This window comes from Dromiciops gliroides, chromosome 4 (assembly GCF_019393635.1).
Source record: "Dromiciops gliroides isolate mDroGli1 chromosome 4, mDroGli1.pri, whole genome shotgun sequence".
Classification (NCBI taxonomy): Eukaryota; Metazoa; Chordata; class Mammalia; order Microbiotheria; family Microbiotheriidae; genus Dromiciops; species Dromiciops gliroides.
The window spans coordinates 458,677,301-458,698,512 of NC_057864.1; the positions used below are offsets into that span (position 1 = coordinate 458,677,301).

Consider the following 21,212-nt stretch of genomic DNA (forward strand, 5'->3'; position numbering starts at 1 on the left):
ATAACCTCGTTTCATTCCCCAGTTCAGGGCAGGTCACTGCCAAGTTGAGCATAGATTTGGAAGGATGGAAGATATAGAAGGATTGTCACACCTACCTTTGAGTCCCAAGATTGCCCTATGGAGTCTCCTTTCCACCATTAAAGCACTGCCTTTCTCCTCGGACTCCCAAGAACCCCTCTCCCATTCCTTATCTTAACCCCTGGCTTCTTTCTCCTTAATATCCAGGCTGAAATCCTCAGTCTCAACTAACTGCCTTTAACCCCTCTGGAAACACACACCTCAGCAGCCTCAAAAACAAAGCACCCATTTGACCCCCATGGGGAAAGAAGTTGGAATCTCACCAGCAGTCTTCTTCTTCTTCTGCATCCCTGACAGGCAGTAAGAGACAGTGAGTCTTCTTTTATAGTCCTGCCTGCAGAAGGAGGAATGGAATGTTGTGCGCCGCAAGAGGGACTCTTGCCCCAAGCTATGAGGAAATCATTCTCAGATTCCATCCCCCTCACAAGGGTAATGATTTCATAAGTAAATCTAGTGAACTAATTATTCCTTTCAAAAAGTCCTGAGCTATAAATGCTGGGCCTCTCTCCCTGGAGATTTGAGAAAATGAAGAGAGAGAGAAAAAGTGGGAGAGGGAGAGGGAGAGAGATATCCTTATCTTCAGATTGGTGCTTAGAGAAGGTCACTGAAGAACTAGAAAATCGGGGCAGCTAGGTGGCACAGTGGATAAAGCACCAGCCCTGGAGTCAGGAGGACCTGAGTTCAAATCCGGCCTCAGACACTTATCACTTACTAGCTGTGTGAGCCTGGGCAAGTCACTTAACCCCAATTGCCTCACCAAAAAAAAAAAAAAGAAAAGAAAGAACTAGAAAATCTCCCACTGGAATTTTCTGTTACCTCAACATTTTATAGGTTTGTAGAGAAACCCAGGAGGACAGGGGGAAAGTAGGCGGGGCGGGGCGGGGGGGGGGGGGGGTGTCTCATTTCCAGAACCGTGAGTCTACACTTGGTGCATTCAGAGGATGTAGGCTTAGTCCAAAGCTCTTCCTCCAGTAAGCTGTTCCAACTTAAGTCTGAGATCATTCTCTCCTCTGCCTCTTCCCAGTACTTAGATACTCACTTCTTATGGGGAATTAGAGACAAATCCCATAATTTCAATGATTAATATTAAAATTAATTATAGTTTTCATACCTATCCTCCTACAATCTAAGCAAAAACAGAAACTCACAATCCCTGCTTCCCCTACAAGAAGAGAGCACCTAAACAAAACCAGATCAGAGCACTGATTTATTTCATCCCAATAACAAGCAAGCGTGACATGCAGAGAATCTTTCAACAGGGCATCTAGGTGGTGCAGTGGATAAAGTGTTGGCCCTGGATCAGGAGGACCTGAGTTCAAATCCAGCCTCAGACATTTGATACTTACTAGCTGTGTGACCTTGGGCAAGTCACTTAACCCTCATTGCCCTGCAAAATAAAAGAGAGAGAGAGAGAGAGAGAAAGAGAGAGAGAAAGAGAGAGAGAGTCTGCCAATAAAAATTATCAAAGGTTTTCCCTTTTTTGACAGCAATTAAACCTTTTTTTTTCTGCTGTTTAGTTATCCATTTCATGAGCATGCTACAAATCAACCCAAAACACAAACCACAAATGTAAATCGGTCAAATAATACAAGTCAGTTTAGCAGTTAACTTAAAGTAGATGCTATGATTAGATTATTATTAAAGACAAGGGGGTCTAGATAGTTGACTGGGAGAACAATAAGATCCCTTTACTTTCTAGGAAAAGAAAATAGTGAATAGGAATTTCAAAGGGGCATTTAAGTTTGTTTTTTCTCTTGGGGTAAGTAAATAGGGACGATCTGGTTTCAGTTTGAAGTCTTTGTCAAAAGGCATTTTTCTTCTATCAATCCAGGGTCTCACAGAATCTACCTGAATAATACGGCAGTTCCATCAAATCCAAGTGATTTAGATACTCATTAACTATCTCACTTGTATCTAGATTATTAAATTTGGCATAACAGGGGAAAGACCAGATAAGGAGGCTTCCTCTACCAGTGCAGATCGACAGTCCTTCAGTTTAAAGTCTTAGGGAATTTCGGAGAACACTAGGAAAATTCAATTACTTGACTGGTGTCACATAACTAGCATGTGCCTGAGGCAAAAATTAAAGCTGCATCTTTCTGTCTCCGCGACCACTCTCAACCCACTACACTATGCTATCTCTTTACTCACTTTGTGCTATTTTGTTGTTGTCATTGTCTGATTCTTTCAGTCATGTCCAACTCTTCATGACCCCTTTTGGGATTTTCTTGCCGAGATACCAGAGTAGTTTGCCATTTCCTTCTGCAGCTCATTTTACAGATGAGGAAACTGAGGCAAAGAGGCTTAAGTGACTTGCCCAGGGCCACACGGCTAGTGTCTGAGGCCAGATTTGAACTTAGATCTTCCTGACTCCAGGCCAAGTATGCTAACCACAGTGCCACCTAGCCATCCCACTTTGTACCATAGAGACAGACAAATTCCTGGACCTGGCTTCAACCTGACTTTCTGGATTATTTACATTCAGTGCCTTCACCGGCACTGCATTCTAGCCAGACTGACTGATAGCTGACCGATAAACTCAGTACTCTATCCCTTCCTCATTTTCACCTAGACTGTCCCTTGGGCTAGAATGCACTCCTTACTGCATACCAGACATTGTGTTAGGTCCCAGGGATAGGAAGGCAAAAGTGAAAACAGCTTTTGCTCTCAAATAGTTTACATTCTAGAGGGGGGAAGCAGCAGGTATGCAGATAAGTAATGCTTTTAAAAAAATTGGTCTGGGGGCAGCTGGGTGGCGCAGTGGATAAAGCACTGGCCCTGGATTCAGGAGGACCTGAGTTCAAACCCAGCCTCAGACACTTGGCACTTAGTAGCTGTGTGACCCTGGGCAAGTCACTTAACCCCCATTGTCCCACAAAATAATAATAGTAATAATAAAAGGGAGTATTTTTTAATTGGTCCTGGGGGGCAGCTAGGTGGCACAATGGATAAAGCACCAGCCCTGGATTCAGGAAGACCTGAGTTCATATCTGGCCTCAGACACTTGATATCGATACTGACTGACAGCACAGCCAGCTTCCCATATCTTCCTTCCCATCTCTTCTGATCCAGTATTTGAAGGAGGTCCCAGGCAGCAATCTAAGGGCTATCCCTTAGACAAAGGCATCGTCTCTACTCTAGAAATGCCAGATAAAATGAGAGTTTGGCTGCCTCTGTGTCTTCTCCACTTAACTATCTCATAAATTATTAGGAGCAAAGAGAAACTTCTACCTAGGGTCTGGTCATCCCCAAAGACACATAGCAGTGTGTTATTTAAATTATTAGGGGACTAGGCTGGGTTTTCTAAAATATTACTAAATTATATATTAATGGGGGGGCAGCTAGATGGCGCAGTGGTAAAGCACCGGCCCTGGATTCAGGAGTACCTGAGTTCAAATCCGGCCTCAGACACTTGACACTCACTAGCTGTGTGACCCTGGGCAAGTCACTTAACCCCCATTGCCTACAAAAAAACAAAACAAAACAAACTATATATATATATATATATATATAAATGGCCATTGCACCAGTTTTGGCAGTAAGCATTTATTCTTAATTAATATCTCATATTATTAAAGTACTGACTGCGTGTCTCCCTGACCTCCACAACCAGTCACAAAACTAAACAATTACATACCTGGTGTATTGAGCCAAGAGGGGTAGGAGAGGGCAAGTGGAGAATAAAAGAGGGTCCAGGGAAGAAGAGAGCAAGCCCCTCATGGTCCAGTCTTTTATCCTCTTTTTGGTAGAGGTGGGTTACCATATATTGATCTAAGCTAACTGCTTAGCGTCATTCGGCTCCATTGATTGACATGACTTGAAGGATGGTCTAGAGATGAAATTCTAGTCATCTACGTATGCTTCTTCCCCTAGCTAAACAAAAGAATTAATCTGTATTCTTTTTATTCACATGAAGGCTCATCCCAGGCTGGTTTCTGGTGAGGGGGAAAGAGCAGCTAAAACTAATGTCTGGGTTTCTCCTAGAAATCCATTATTAATAATTATTTTCTCACAGCAGTATGGTTATGACAATGCACCCCCCCAAAAAAAAAACATGCCCCATTTCTATCCCCTTTCTTTTTTTGAGGTTTTAAATTTTATTTATTAACCTCTGAACTTAAATACCAAAAATAATCAGCATTTCCCCATACATAGCAGAACACAAGTGGATGTTTTTAATGAAAGCATGAGTCTCCATTTCATACCGCTTACCAGCATAAAAATATAGAAATGCTGTGTTATTCTCAATGCTGCCTTGCAAACAGCCTTGTACAATGAACAGTAGACTTCAAGTTTGAAGACTTGGATCTAATCTCAGCTCAGCTATTGGTTACCTGAGTGACTTTGGCCAAGTAATTAGATTAGATCTCGATCTCCATCTGTGTGTGTGTGTGTGTGTGTATGTGTGTGTGTGTGCAATTTTTGTTCTCCTTAGTTCATTGCCAGCCTCAACCCATTCTGAAAGCACTCCTAACATTATTATTTTTTTTAGTGAGGCAATTGGGGTTAAGTGACTTGCCCAGGGTCATAGAGCTAGTAAGTGTTAAGTGTCTGAGGCTGGATTTGAACTCAGGTCCTCCTGACTCCAGGGCCAGTGCTCTATCCACTGTGCAAAGCTTCCCCCCTAACATTATTTTTACAGGGTTGTGCTATGCTCAAGCATTTGTAGTCAATCACTTGGCCTTGCTTCCATCTTCTGTGCATTTCACTTTAAAATCTAAGTTGCTTGGTAAATTCTCCATGTAGCTAACTACATTGGTCTCCCCAGACAAATATCAGTTTTCCTTTTATTAGAAGTGCATCCCGGGGGGCAGCTGGGTGGCGCAGTGGATAGAGCACCGGCCCTGGAGTCAGGAATACCTGAGTTCAAATCCGACCTCAGACACTTAATACTTACTAGCTGTGTGACCCTGGGCAAGTCACTTAACCCCAATTGCCTTACCAAAAAATAAATAAATAAAATAATGAAGTGGTTAGAAAACTCAAGTTATTGAGAGTTGTAATTATGTAAAATGTGGTCATTGGTTCTAGCTCAATGGAAATATTCTGTGAATAATTTGACCACGTCAGCAGGTTCACACTAATTTGGTCCTAGTAACAGATCCTGGAATTATTAGCATAGAGATAATTAAACTCCTAGGAACATATGAGATCACAAAGTGAGATAGTACAAAGAGAAAAGAAATCCCAGGATAGAATCATGGAAGATACCTATGGTGAGTGGGTGGGACATGAATAAAAATCCAACAAGGGAGACCGAAAAGGAGGCCAGGAATCAAGAGAGAGAACAGCTGGTGAAAACCCATAGAAGAGAAAGTATCTAGAAAGGTAATCAATAAGGTCAGATGACTCAGAAGCCAAAAAGGTGCGTATTGAGAAACGGCTGTTAAATTTGGGGATTAGATCACTAGTAGCCTTGGAGAGAACAATTTCAGTTGAATAATGTCAGAAGCCATATTGCATAAAGTTAAGAAGAGAGGATGAGGAGAGCAAATGGAGGCACCTGATGTGCAGCCCTTTTTCAAAGAGTTTAGCTGAAAAGGGGAAGAGAGATATAAGAGAATGGTCATTGGTGATACTAGTGCAGCAACTCCAGGTATCGATTCCCCAAATGTCACTCAATCGCTATTACTCCACTTGGAGTCCCAGGAGTCACCAGCATATTAGCTCCTTCTCTCTTATGAGTTGCTTATAGAACATGATTCCTTCCCTCTAAGGCAAAGTTTTCAAATCCTATTTATTCCATTTGACTGTCTTGTGAAGCTTAAGGACCCCTTCTCAGAATACTATTTTTAAAAGGCATAAAATGAAATACATAAGGATCAAAAGGGGAGCAATTACATATAATAAAATACAGTTAAATTTTTTTTACATTGAGACCCCAAATTGAGAATCCTCACATGTATATAGCTGTTGACCTATTGTCTTCTCCATGAGAAGACTGGGGGGCGAGTTTTTGCCTTTCCTTGCATCCCCCGCACTTAATACAGAGCTTTACATGTAGTAAGTGTTTAATAAATGTTGATTCAATGACTGACTACTGCTCTAGAACATTTTTCTGAGCTCCAAATGGCCGGCACATTGGAAAAACTAAGTTTAATCATTATAGTCCCTTGCACTGGATTAGCATCCAAAACTTTTTGGAAATCTCATCCCATTTGGTCCTCACAACAACACAGTTGGTCAGAAAGGTTGTATCTTGACCAAAGTCCCATGGCTAGTTAGTGGCAACCTAGGACTAGAACCCAGGTCTGCTTATTCCATACCATACCGTGCACACAGTGACCTGAACACCCCTCTGGATCTGGGAGGCTGCTTGTGTTAACATCTTTCAATCTGATCAACTTGAAACTGGAAGTTTGGTGGCAGGTGCTGCCTTGGATGGCATGACCGGGGGCTCCTCTCCAGGCTCCAGAACCTTCAGCTTCCATGTTTTAACATTCCCTTGAAGACCATCCTCTTCTCCATAATCCTTTACCTACTCAAGCTGATTGGTTGGCTGGCATTGGCCAAGGCTGCTGGTTTTTTATGGGCTCTTGTTCTTTGCTGCTATATGCCTGGAGGACAGCACCTTCAGATTTTTGTTTCTTTCTCATTGTTCCTCCTGGAAATCAGCAACTCAGCATAGTTCACAGGTGCCATCTGTCCCCATCAATCTGAGGGCTCTGCAGGATTATGAGTCTCCAGAGAGTTGGGGCTTTAAGTGTTTTTTCTGCCTCAGACACCAGCTATGTGAACCAAGGCAAGTCACTTAACCTATTTGAGCCTCAGTTTCCTCATCTGTAAAATAGCAATGATAATAGTACCTCCTTTCAGGGTTGCCGTGAGAATGAAATGAGATATATGTAAAGTGTTTTGCAAACCTTAAAGTACTATATAAATGTTAATCATCATTGTTGTTATTCTATGTTGTATTATATCTACTTATGTCCATTTTCTCTCCTCAAAAAAATACAGTCAGGGCAGCTAGGTGGCGCAGTGGATAGAGCACCGGCCCCGGAGTCAGGAGTACCTGAGTTCAAATCTGACCTCAGACACTTAACATTTACTAGCTGTGTGACCCTGGGCAAGTCACTTAACCCCAATTGCCTCACTTAAAAAAAAAAGAATACAATCTTCCTGAAGGCAAAGACTGTTCCATTTTCACTCATCTTTGTAGCCTCAGCTCCTAGGACAATGCCCCACACAAAGTAAGAGCTTATTCATACTTGTTGGTTGGTTGGTTGGTTGATATAATGGAGAGAACACTGGACTTGGCATCAGAGCAGATGTGGATTTAAATCCCACCTCTGACACCTAAGCAGTGTGATCATGGGCATGTAACTGAGAACCTGTAAAATAAGAGATAATAATAAGTATGCACTGACTTCACAGACTTGTTGGAGGATCCAATGAGATGATGCACATATAGGGCTTTATAGATCTTAGAATGGCTATAGAAATGTCAGCTTCTATTCCCCACCTGGGTTCCAGTACTGATTCTCCTAGTATCTAGTGGTGAGACCTTAGACAAGTCAGTTTGGTCATCTGTAAAATAGGGATGATGATAATGACAGGTCATTGCTGTCATGGGGTAACTCAGTGTCTGCAGCAGAGAAGAGGAAAGGTTAAAACCCATAGACAAGACTTATATGCCCCCAAAAATTCTTATTAAGAGGTCTTCTGGGGGCTGGAGAAAGAAATGGAGAGGTTCTGTGGTCCTCTAGATATGCAGCCAGACTGACGATGGAGAGTATAGTAGCTCCCAAGTGCCTTCTCTGCTTTCCTTTTTTGGACAGGAAAAATCCTGTCTCTGAGGACTCTTGAGAATGCTCTCTCCTTTGCAAGGGGTCCAAGATTGTGATTTGTGGGGGATTTCCAGGCTCCCCTCTTGGCATCTTTGAGCACGGTGAATGGATGAGACAATGGGACTAAAGTGTTGCCTCATCTGTTCTAGCTCAGTTAATTAGGGAGTCTAAAGGATTTTACCCATGATTCCATGTGTAGGGGAGTATTTAGCCCAGATGGACACTTATCTATGAAGTTATAGGGAAAGACCTTCCCTCGACTGGTTTTCATTGTTCTTAAGTCATTTTTCAGTTGTGTCCAATTCTTCATGATCTTATTTGGGGTTTTCTTGGCAGAGATAATGGAGTGCTTTGTCATTTTCTTCTCCAGCTCATTTGACAGGTGAAGAAACTGAGGCAAACAAGATTAAATGACTTGCCCAGGATCATATAGCTAGCGAGTGTCTGAGGCCAGATTTGAACTTAGGAAAATGAGTCATGGGGGGCAGCTAGGTGGCGCAGTGGATAAAGCACTGGCCCTGGATTCAGGAGTACCTGAGTTCAAATCCTGCCTCAGACACTTGACAAAAGCTGTATGACCCTGGGCAAGTCACTTAATCCCCATTGCCCCGTGCAGAAAGAAAGAAAGAAAGAAAGAAAGAAAGAAAGAAAGAAAGAAAGAAAGAAAGAAAGAAAGAAAGAAAGAAAGAAAGAAAGAAAGAAAGAAAGAAAGAAAGAAAGAAAGAAAAGAAGATGAGTCTTCCTGACTCCAGGCCTGGTGCTCTATCTACTGCACCACCTAACCAGGTAATATGGGGGATGAGTCTTCTGACTTGGGACCCAGCACTCTATACACTTTGTCACCTAGAAAGACATGTATGAAATGATGTATTTGGAAGTGAGCAGAACCAAAAGAACACTGTACACAGAGACAGCAATAATGTTCAATGAAGAACTGTGAATGACTTCACTATTCACTCTCTCTTTTTTTTTGCAAGGCAATGAGAGTTAAGTGATTTGCCCAGGGTCACACAGCTAGTTAGTGTCAAATGTCTGAGGTCAGATTTGAACTCAGGTCCTCCTGAATCCAGGGCTGGTGCTTTATCCACTCCACCACCTAGCTTCCCCTGACTATTCTCAACTATACAATAATCCAAGACAATAACAAAAGAATATTGATGAAACATACTATCCACCTCCAAAAAGAACTGATATTGATGAAAAAAGGAATAGGAAAAGACAAAGGAAAAAAGAAAGAAGCAATTAATTCACTTTCTCTTCTTGGTTTCTTTTTTCTTTAAAAAAAACTGTTATATGAGCTGGCTATTTGCAGGAGGAGGAGGGAAACAGAGAAGAAAATTTAGGCAATGTAAAAACAAAAAATATTTCAATACAAATTTGTTTTTAGTCAGAAAAAATAAGCAAAACTATCTAAGTATTAAGGATAGTAGCCAAATTAATGTGGCCATGAGCCTGCCAGGGAATTGTCTCTAAATTCCCAGGTCTAGGGGCACTAGGTGTGTGAAGTGGATAAAGCACCAGCCCTGATTCAGGAGGACCTGAATTCAAATGTGACCTCAGACACTTGACACTTACTAGCTGTGTAACCCTGGGCAAGTCACTTGACCCTCATTGCCCTGCAAAAATAAATAAATAAACAAATAAATGAAAAAATTGAATGAATGAATAAGTAAATAAGTGAGTGAATGAATGAATGGATGGATGGAAAGACAGACAGACAAATAAATGAATGGATAGATAGATAGATAGATAGATAGATAGATAGATAGATAGATAGATAGATAGATAGATAGATAGATAGATAGATAGATAGATAGATAGATGATAGATAGATAACCAGGTCTAGGCCAGGAGAATGGTATTGGATTATTTTTTCTAGGGACAATCAAAAGATATCTATTTTCCCTTACAATTCTACACATGAGGGCCAGTTAGGTGGTGCAGTGGATAAAGTACTGGCCTTGGATTCAGAAGGACCTGAGTTCAAGTCCAGCCTCAGACACTTGACACTTACTAGCTGTGTGACCCTGGGCAAGTCACTGAACCCTCATTGCCCTGCAAAAATAAATAAATAAACAAACAAACAAATAAATAAAACTGGATTATTAATATAATAGAAAAACAATTCTACACATGAATGTTATTTTAATGTAATTTAGGGCTAGGGTCCTCAAACTTTTTCCACCCCTCCATCACTCCCACACTTTCACTATGTCTTCAAGTATCCCCAGTTCAAAATGAAATCAGTTCTAGAGTTTACCATGCATATGCACCTAAGAAATAAAAGAGATTTATTTTAACAGACTGTTGTTGTTGTTAACCCATTTGTCAATCATGTCCAATTCTTCATGACCCCATTTGGGGCTTTCTTGGCAGAAAGACTAGAGTGCTTTACCATTTCCTTCTCCATATCATTTTATAGATGAGGAAACTGAGGAAAACAGCATTAAATGACTTGCCAAGGGTCACACAGCTACTAATGTCTGAGACTCAATTTGAACTCAGGAAGATGGCATTCAATCCACTGGGACACCTAGAATAATAGAATATTTACCAGTATGCTCCCATGCCTCTTTAATAAGTTTTTATTTATTTATTATTATTTTTTTTTTTAGTGAGGCAATTGGGGTTAAGTGACTTGCCCAGGGTCACACAGCTAGTAAGTGTTAAGTGTCTGAGGCCGGATTTGAACTCAGGTACTCCTGACTCCAGGGCCGGTGCTTTATCCACTGTGCCACCTAGCTGCCCCCTCTTTAATAAGTTTTAAGCACCCATGGCCTATAGGGACAGGAAGGAATAAAATGTCAATACATAAAGGTCCAAACTGGGAGTGGGGAGGAAGCCCTCAATTATTCAAATATTCATATATAAATGTGCTGCATGACCTAGTGGATGGAAAGCCAGGAAGACTTAAGTTCTAGTCCCATCTCTGACACATACTGGCTGTGTGACCCCGAGCAAGTCACTTACTCATTGCTCCAGGAAACTCTCTTAAGACCACAGAGAAGATGCTGATCTGTACTGATAGAGGGAGTTTCCTCATACCAATTAAATCAAGTCCTTGTCCCTATAGTGTATATATTTTCTAGTAGTCAATATTAATTCATTTGCCTTTCTCAAAGGAAGAATGACACTTGCAGTTAGAATATTCCATGAAACAAATGTGATGATAGTGGTGGTAGAAGTGGTAGTAGCAGTGGTGGTGATAATAGTAGTGGTAGTATTGGTGGTAGTGGTGGTAGTAGTAGTAGTGGTGGTGGTAGCAGTGGTAGTATTAGTGGTGGTGGTGGTGGTAGTGGTACTAGTAGTAGTAGTGGTGGTGGTAGTAGTAGTAGTAGTAGTAACTAGCATTTATAAAACACTTTATACATTTACAAACGCACTCTACAACATGTCATTTTGATCCTCATAATAACCCTGGGAAATAGCTACTATTATTTTTCCCCATTTGAAAGAGGAGGAACCTGAGGCAGGCATTGGTTAAGTGATTTACCCAGGGTCATACAATTAGTAAATGTTGGAGGCTGGATTGGAACTCAGGTCTACCCTGATTTCAAGGCCATCACTATGTCTTAAACACACTATAAGAAGAGTTGCAGAAACAACAAGCCAGATAACAGGGTGAGGGTTCATTGGGGGAGAGGTGTTGGGAGGAGATAGGATGGGAAACAGGGCACTTGGGGTTCTAGTCCTAAAGTAACCCACTGTGTAATCTTGATGCAGTTACTTCCTCTCTCTGGGCTTCATCTCTTAAAATGGGGGTGCCCTCACTATAGACATCTAACTCCAATCCAAACGGTCTGATTCTCTTATTCCTAAGGGAGGTAGGAAAGACCCCACAGGAGTCTGACAAGACCTCTCTCCCAAATCATGCCCCTCTAGCAGCAGAATCCTCTCTTGCCAGAAACTCACCTTCTGTCAAGATGCAAAATGCAGAGATTGACCTTCACTGAGGTCCAATGGGACTCTGAGGCTGACTAACCTTAGGCAAGTCATTAACCTCTCTGGCCTTCAGTTTCCTCATCTGTAATGTGAGATGGGGTATAGCTGAACTCGATGGTCTGAGATCCCTTGCAACTCCAAAACTGTCCCCTTTGAAAGGGCAAAAATGTGTTGTAGGAATTGAGGCTAGTATCTTAAAACCACCCATTCCATGTGGGACTGAAATGTGTCCTCATGGACTTGCACGCATACACATCATTCCTTTTCTCTACTAAATTGGACTGCGTGATTGGAGCTCTACCTCCCCTCAAATCTCCTTATGTGAGAGTAGAAGCTGGAAGGGACTTGTAAGATCACTGAGGCCAATGCTCTCATTTTACAGATGGAGAAACTGAGGTTTGAAGAATTTAAGTGACTTACACAGTTGGAGAATTCATGATCCTTGCCTAGAGTCATACAACAAGAAAGCGTCTGAGACAGGATTTGAACCCAGATCTTCCTGACTCCAAGTCTAGCACAGCATGTGGTAGGCTACACTGCATCCTGGGATGATTACCTGGGCTGGATCCTGGGCTGGGCAGAAGAACCTTGGGAATTGAGAGTGGGGAGTAGGAAGACCATAAGGAATGGATGAAAAACTGGAGGGGAAGGGAAGAGAGGACTAGACAGGAAAGAGAAGGAGAAAATCTAGTTATTGAGTGATGGGAGGGAAGGTCTGCATTCATTTAACAAGGGGCTAGAATGGGGCTAGGGTGGGGTGGGGAGTAGGCATGGAAGGGGTCCTGGTATTTATTGGTTGGCATTGACATTATAAGGTAGAGAGAAATACCAGCTGTGAGCAGGGGCTGGGCAGCCCCTTGGAAACTCTGGCGCTGGGTCTGCCCCCCTCAAGACTTGCCTACTATCCCCAAATCTCCAGAGCACTTCCTTCTCCCAACACTATACAATATCCAAGAAGAGTAGGACCCACCTGAAATGACTGGACAACAAGAAGATTCTAAGGTCCTGAAAGATAAGACAACTAGGTGGTACAACAGACAGAGCACCAACCCCGAAATTGGGAGGATCTGAGTTCAAATCTGACCTCAGACATTTACTGACTGTGTGACTCTGGGCAAGTTACTTAACTTAGAAAAATCCAACCTCAAATATTTCTTAGTTGTGTAACTGTCTCTGGTAAGTACTGTTAATATGAATATATGGATCAACTGGATTTGATGAAGGTGCCTTATTATCCAAAAGTATTTTTTATGAAACCCTAGGAGCAAATTGCCCTTCACCTGAACTCCAAACTCAACCCAGCTAGCTAGGTGATAAAAGTCCCTACCTGGTGATTTCTTTCCTCAGGATAGTAAGTCCCTATCTTATTATGTGTCCTCATCCTTGCCAAACCCTTTTTTTTGGAATCCTGTAATCTTATCATAGTGTTTCTATTAGGTTGAACTATAACTAAAATTGTTAAGATGTTCATTCTTGTCATAGTATTTGCTTTTAAGTTGATTTGTATCATGCTAATGAAACTGATAACCCCCTGTAACCAGTGAACAAAGAAATCTTATATACCCTCAGAAAAGGGGGGGGGGTCTCCAACATAATAATGTTTTCTTTCTTCTTGGGACAAATTAAATTGGTATTATTTTTTTCTGTCTGTCTCTGATCTGGTTTATCCTGTAGGAGACATTATAAGTTCCTTGATCTGGTTTTTGGTAGGAGACTTATGTTCTCTGATTTGTTTTTTTGGTAGGAGGATGGGTATGGAAATAAATTGTAGGAGATATTATAAAATCAATGTCTCAACTATATATTAAATTTTTGTAGGAAACAGGCAGATGAAACTATATTTAATTATCTACAGTAATTATTTCCTAGGGTTGTTGTGAGTCAAATAAAGGGCATTACAAATCTTACAGTGGTTTACAGAAGTTAGCAAAGATGAGATCACAAGACAGACTTTAGTTCCCCAAATGGATAAAAAATAGAACTGCATCATGCTTGTCTTATGTACCAGGCCTCCAATTCTCTGCCCTTTCATTTAATGCCCTCCAGCTATGGTTTTGCTAGCTAGCCTAAATTACCAGGAGCAATCTCCAGCTAATCTATTGGCCATTCTCTGTGAGGATTCTTTAAAGCCCCTTTCTGCTCCAACCCCAGAAATTGCCTTTTGGCAGGTGAATCTCCGATGGTTCTTTCTGCAAGACCTCAGAGGAATCATTTATCCGATCTTGCTTTAGTTTCCTTCTCAGGCAGAAGAAGAGGGTGGGTTAATCAAGGGTTCTATGGGTTTTCGTGCATAATACACCCCATCAGCAATCCAGTGAAGCCTATGGCTCCCTCATCAGAATCATGTTTTGTTGACTGCTGTGCATTCATATTTGATGGAAATGTGAATTTTCTGTTAGAGGTTGGTGTGCATACTCCTTTGCATATTGGCCCGTGAGCTCCCTGAGAGCAGGAAGAAAGGTTTTTGCCTTTCTTTGCATTCCCATGGCTCAGCACAGTGCCTGGTACACAGTAGGCGTTTAATAAATGCTAGTTGACTGACTGATTGGAGACAGGCTCATCTCTAGGGTGGATTTCCTCTCTGAAATTCTATAACATTCTATGACTTTCTTATCTATCTCTCAATATTTTTGCTGGTATGCAAAGACAAAACAGAAAATTTTCCCTGTCCTCTAGAACTTGATAGTCTACTAGAGATGTGGGAGATGAATAGTATACACACAGACCAGAATTATAATTTCTTTGAGATAAGGAATTCCCAGATGAGGAAATTCTCCTTGCCAAAGCAAGTCTGACACTTAGTCTTTAAAGTTACCCAACGGGGTGGCTAGGTGGTGCAGTGGATAGATCACTGGCCCTGGGGTCAGGAGGACCTGAGTTCAAATCCAGTCTCAAACACTTGACACTTACTAGCTGTGTGACCCTGAGCAAGTCACTTAACCCCAATTGCCTCACAAAAAAAAAAAAAAAGTTACCCAAGAGTGCTGGGAGAGTAAGTAAATTGCCTGGGTCACAAAAGCAGTCAGTTTATGTTAGGAAAGGGTTTTCCGTGACTCTGAGGTCAATTTATTGTCTATTACACCAATTACTGTACCTCCCAGGTAAATTATGCATAATATAATTTGAGGGGAGTGACTGGGGAGTTAAGAAAATGCCTTCTCCCCACCCCCTGCCCCCCATGGGCAGAAAAACAAGCACTAAGCACACCTGGGAATGCAGGCTCTCCCATGAAATGGCAATAAATATTGAGACATCATAGTCTTTCAGTTTCAAGTCTGAGTCTCCTAAGGCTCACCCTCATACTAACTTACCCTTTGACATTTGCCAAACAGATCTCTGGAAATAGAGAGGTTCCTGAATATTCCTAAATTATATCAACTGCTCTAGAACTCTATCTCATAGATTTAAAACTGGAAAGGAACTCCAAGGCTATCTGATCAAGCCCTTTCAATTTAAAAAAAAAGAAACTGAGGCACAGGGAAATAAGCGACTGATAAGATTATAGAGCTAGCAAAGGAAGGCCATTTAGTCCAACCTCCCCTTCTTACAGATGGGGAAACTAAAGCCCAGGAAGGCTAAGTGACTTATAGGGTAAGAGATTTTGAGTTGGAAGGGACCTTAGAGACCATGTAGTCTAATTCCTTTCATATTACAGAGAAGGACACTGAGGGCCAGAGAGGTCATGTGACTCTGCCCTCGGTACCTTCCCCTAGATTTCTGAGCAGGGACAAAGGTCTTCAGAAGCTCGGCTTTAAGATATGTGTTCATGGTGACTAGGGAGAAGAGACTCCTCTTCTCCTAACATTTGAATAGAGCAGGAAAAGATGAGAGATGCCCACGTTTGCAAATGGCTTGCATATCTTGATAAATTTTGTTTTAGTGGTTTTTGAATAATAAGGTTGTTCTTTTAACTAAGCCTATGATTTCATTGGTATAGTTCTTAGCAGTTATTGGCTCATGGTAGGTGTATAATAACTGCATATTCCCTTCCCTCTTTCAATAGTATAGGGAACTCCTTGTGAGGAAATTCCCTCTCCCAAAGCTGGTTGGAAATTACTTTGCAATGCAAAGAGAGTCTTACAGAGTTGGTGGAGGTTCTGAGATAAGTGACTTGTCCAGAGTCACCCAGCCAGCATATCAGAGGTGGGATTTGAACCCAGCTCTTCTTGGCTCAAAAGTCAGCTCTTTACCGTGAGTGGTTCTCCATTATATGTCCTCGAGACATCAGTCTTCAAGTTTCAATTGTGTTCCCCAAGCCTCATTGAGAAGTACCCATCATCCTCTCCCTCCCTGCCAACTTATTCTTTTATTATTTGCCAAACAGATCTCAGGACAGAAAGGGGCCTCTCTTTCCATAGTTCCAGGATTATGTATTATAATTGACATAATTCAGTTAATTCCCTAGAGAAAATCTAACCATGCAGACTAGCAGGCCATTGCCCAAGAAGAAATGACCACTTCTCGCGTATCTAGATCCCAGCAGTGACATCCAATGTCAGACACAGTAATCTCTATGATGCATTGCCCCTGACCACCAATGGTCATTGTAGCCAAGACACCAGTCACGCTGCTCTGCGCATCTATGGTCTTTAATAGCTCCACTTGGGAGCTGAGCAAACCACCTATTCCTACAGGGGGAAAAAAAAAAGGCAGCCGACTCCCTGGCGTGCCAGAGGCCTGCCCCCTTGTGGCCGGCCAGCCACAGTTAAATGGCAGACTGCTCCTGCAGGAAGCCCTCAGCCCCAGGGAGACCCCTCTCTGGCTCAGAGGCCAAAGCTGCTTCCCGGAGGACTTCCATGTGTTCTTCAGCTGCCGACAGTGACTGGTCAATCCAATCCAGACCCCCGGTCAGGTGGCAGGCGTTCCTGGTCACCAGCACCAGGTGACTGACAGACAGAAGGAGGGCAGTTGTGCTGGAAGAAAATCAACAGGATCCGGTCACCCTACTGAGGGAGGTGAGGTTATTATTGCTATTGTAGTTGATGATGTTATTAGACAATGTCTGTATTGAGCCTTGAGGTTTAAAAGTGTTTGACATGTATTGACTTGAGTCCTCACAGCAACTCTGGGCAAGGAAGTGCTATTCTTATGCCCATTTTTTTTTTAGGGCAATGAGGGTTAAGTGACTTGCCCAGGGCCACACAGCTAGTAAGTGTCAAGTGTCTGAGGCCAGATTTGAACTCAGGTACTCCTGAATCCAGGGCCGGTGCTTTATCCACTGCGCCACCTAGCTGCCCCCATCTTATGCCCATTTTACGGATGAGGAAACTGAGGCAGACAAAGGTGAAGTGACTTGCCCAGGGTCATATGGTTAATAAACATCTGAGGCAGGATTTGAATGCAGGTCTTTCTGATTCCATTCCAATACTCAAATCCAAGGTACCCCTTTGCTACCTCTCTTGACTTGCCCACAGGGAGTAAGTGGCAGAGCCTGGGATTTGAACCCAGGTCCTTTGATTCTGAATCCAGCATTGTATCCTGAAGATCTATCAAAAATCAGAGATGAAGCATCTGTGAAGAGGTCATGATAAGTTATTGGAGGGGAGGGGGATGAGGATTTAATGGTTTAAAAATCAACCTATATGAAGAATCCTGTTTTCTACCTCTTGGCATTGAGATGATGAATTACTTAGAGCTATAAAATAGAGAAATATATTCAGATAAAGAAAAAAAATCAATCTATACATGTTACAGGAAGATGCAAGCTAAGGCATACCCTTCATGCCTTGTCCTGGAGTTAGCTGATTGTGCTTGTGCCATAAGTGAAACTCAGGGGAGGTAACTAGCTTTGAGGCTTAGGGCAGGAAGCTAGATAGCACCACAGTGCATAGAGTACTGGGCCCGGAGTCAGGAAGACTCATCTTCCTGAGTTCAAATCTGGCCTCAGACACTTACTAGCTGTGTGACCCTAAGCAAGTCACTTAAACCTGTTTGCCTTAGTTTCTTCATCTGTAAAATGAACCAGAGAAGGAAATGGCAAGCCACTCCAGTATCTCTGCCAAGAAAAGTCCAAATAGGATTATGAAGAGTCAGGCGTGATTGAAATCACTGAACAACAAAAGTGGGTATAGGGAGAGATAAAGATGGGTGAATCAGTTGCTACCACCATTCAGTGCTGACCTTGTCAAAATCTAATCCAAAAGGGGAAAAGTGTGGTATGATGAAATGAGTATAAACCTGGAGTCCCCAGATATGAGTTTGACTTACTGTCTGTATGACCTTGGACAAGTCAACCTCTCTAAACCTCTGTTTTCTTATCTCTAAAATGAAGGGGTTGGACTTGATGCCCTCTGAGGTCCCTCCCAGTTTTGAAGCTATCATCCTATGATAAAATTCCAAAGATTATCAGCTGGCCAACAGCCATAACCAAGGAAGACGAGTTCTTGGTGTTTGTGAGATGGCCAATGAAGCTCAATCAATAGACATTTATTGAGTGCCTATTATGTTCCAGGCACTGTGCTAATGGCAAGATTAAAAATGGGTTAGAGGGGCAGCTAGATGGCGCAGTGGTAAAGCACTGGCCCTGGATTCAGGAGTACCTGAGTTCAAATCCGGCCTCAGACACTTGACACTTACTAGCTGTGTGACCCTGGGCAAGTCACTTAACCCCCATTGCCTCACCAAAAAAAAAAAAAATGGGTTAGAGTGTTTAGGGGTAGGGACATGAACTGACACAAGCCTATGTTTAGCTCTTGAAATCTAAAATCTAAGACCGGTTCAGTCCCTTCCAAGGACTCTAGAATGATGTCATCTTTCCCCTAAGCCAAAACAAGAAGACTGGCTGACCCCTAGGAGGTTTAGACCATGTTTGGACTTAATAACCACTACCTCAAATTCCAAGAACCAACTGGAGTCCCATAAGACCCAGGTGGAGTTGGAGTGGCCTTTTTAATGTAGCAAGATGCCATTCCTATCTCTGAATGTTGCCTGAAGGAGCATTACTCAAGACTAAGAACAAACATAACTACCCACCTCCCATGGAAGGACTCAGGCCCTAGGAAGAAGAAAGGTGACTTTATGACTGACCAGTCAGCTGCTTTGTTACGCTGTGGTTGGCTCATCAGCTGACTCACTACCCAGCTTCCTGAATGTCTATCCCACCTCCCTCTACGTTTGGCTAATAGTCTGAGTCATGATGTGTCTCCTCACCGGGCATCCAGAAGCTTAGGGTCCAACGGAGGGTACATTGATCTCACAACATCATCCACTCTGCGGAGAGAAAGATCATTTTTGAAACATTCTATTAACTTTGAAGTTCCATCAACAGGCATTCCATCAAGTACTTGCTATGGGTCTGGCATTGTGCAAGGCAAGAGGGCTGCACAGACCAAAAAACCCAAAAGCATCTTACCCTCAAGGAGTTTATAATTTATTGTGGGTAACACTTGTACACACATACGTACCTTATTTAAAAAAAAAAAAAGAGCATACAAAGTCATTACAAAGGGGTCCTCTGCAAAATGAAGATGATAATAGTACCTACATTCCAAAGCTATTGTGGGAATAAAGTGAGCTAATATTTATATGAAAAACTGTATAAATGACAGCTTTTATGAGGATGATTATTCTATCCTTCCCAAGCACCTAGCAAATTGATGAGGCAGGCTTGTCCAATGGGAAGAGCCTTGGGTTTGGCAGTAGGAAGACCTGGGTTCAAATTCTACCACTCACCCTCACATTCTGGGTGACCTTGGACAAGTCATTTCACTATTTATACCTAAATTTTCTAATCTATAAGATGAGGAGGTTGGGCCAGATGACATCTGAGATCTATTCAAGTTCTGAACCTATGGTCTCATAGTGTTACCTTGTATATCTTTTTCTTTTCAGGGGGTAGGAAGAAGAGGAGTTTTAGCAGTAAAAAAAAAAAAAAAAAGAGCTCCTAGTGTGGAAACTCCCTGTCCCATTCCAACTATCTGCAGGGAGAAACTTAAGTTCAGATAAAGAAGATGACTGACCCTGGGTAATAGCAGTAATAAAAAAGCAAAAGTCAGGATTTGAACCCAGGTCTTCTGATTCCAAAGCCAACATTCTTTTCATCATAGCACTAAGACATATCTTTGGGGCTTCTGTTGAAGGCATGTCTGCAGGATCAGGGACTAGTCCTATAAAGAGAAACATCTGCTGAGGTTCAGTTCAAATAATATTTTAGTGTGCTGGTTTTGCTTTGGTTTGAGTGATTGCACCCACTGATGTCCTACTTGGATACCTCCCCATTGGTACCCTGGTCCTCTGTTTTGAAGCATGCCAGTTCTAGATGGTCCTATGATGCCAAAGAGTTTTTAGTACAGGCCAGTTATCCTTGGATGGTGTGCCCATCATCCATAAAGCAGCCCAACAGGGTTGAGGGAGGCTCATCACCAGGAGCCTGTCCAACAAACCTGAATTTGGAAGAAAATGTAGTGCAGCAGAAAGAGCACCAGATTTAGAATCAGAAGGCCTGGGTTCAAATTCTGATTCCATTATTTGATAACTATGCAACTTCTGACCAATCATTTCATTGCAGTGGGATTCAAGTTTCCTTCTACTTAAGGTATGGGAAAGGAGAGATAGACAAAAGAACCCCTGAGGACCCTGCCAACCATAAATCCACAATCCCAGCTCTGCTAATTACTGTCAATAGATACATAAGAGAAAAATACTTAGATAGACATATATAGCTATTTAGATAAATACATAAAGATATAGATATTTATAGCTATCTATCCATCTACCTATGTATTCTCTCCCCCACCCCTGTTTCTCTCCCTCTCTGTCTCTCTGTGTATACATATATGTATGCATGTACATAGGTATCTATCAATCTATCTCCTTGGCAAGTGAAGGGCTGTAGTACATGACCTCTGAGGCCCTTTCAAGCTCTAAATAAATGAGTCTAAGAATCTGAATGACCAGGGCAGCTAGGTGGTGCAGTGGATAAAGCACCGGCCCTGGATTCAGGAGGACCTGAGTTCAAATCCGGCATCAGACACTTGACACTTACTAGCTGTGTGACCCTGGGCAAGTCACTTAACCCCCATTGCCCTGCAAAAAACCCCAAAAAACAAAACAAAATCAAGAATCTGAATGGCCTGTGACCAGCCACTTCTTTCCCCATGGGCCTCACTTTCCTCAAATGTAAAAGGAAGCAGAGGGATGAGGGGTGGACAAAATGAGCTTTAAGGTCCTTTCTGGCTCTAAATTGATAATCTATAAAGTGAGGAATTTCTATTTCACAACAACTCTCAGATGCCAGAGTGGAGGAGTCACATCCTCTGCTAATGGAGAGAAGGTCCTCACCTGATGAAAGCAGATATCCTAGGTCCATAGAATATCCCTTGAAGGCAAAAGGAAAAGGGGCCAGCAGAGGATGGGGTGGATGGAGAGTGCCACGGAAGCAATGAACATGAGCTTGGACAAACTTCA

General features: G+C 42.2%; 1 protein-coding gene across 1 annotated transcript in view; it reads right to left on the bottom strand.

The window, feature by feature from the left end:
- The window catches only part of LOC122755278 (myeloperoxidase-like), a 59,492-nt gene extending 43,917 nt beyond the window's left edge, over positions 1-15,575 (bottom strand). Inside the window, exons 1-2 of the mRNA XM_044003596.1 lie at positions 15,511-15,575; positions 342-412 (exon numbers count right to left, since the gene is read on the bottom strand). Of these exons, the coding sequence (XP_043859531.1) occupies positions 342-412; positions 15,511-15,575 (136 nt within the window). The remainder of the gene's footprint in view (positions 1-341; positions 413-15,510) is intronic.
- Positions 15,576-21,212: the final 5,637 nt, after the last annotated feature.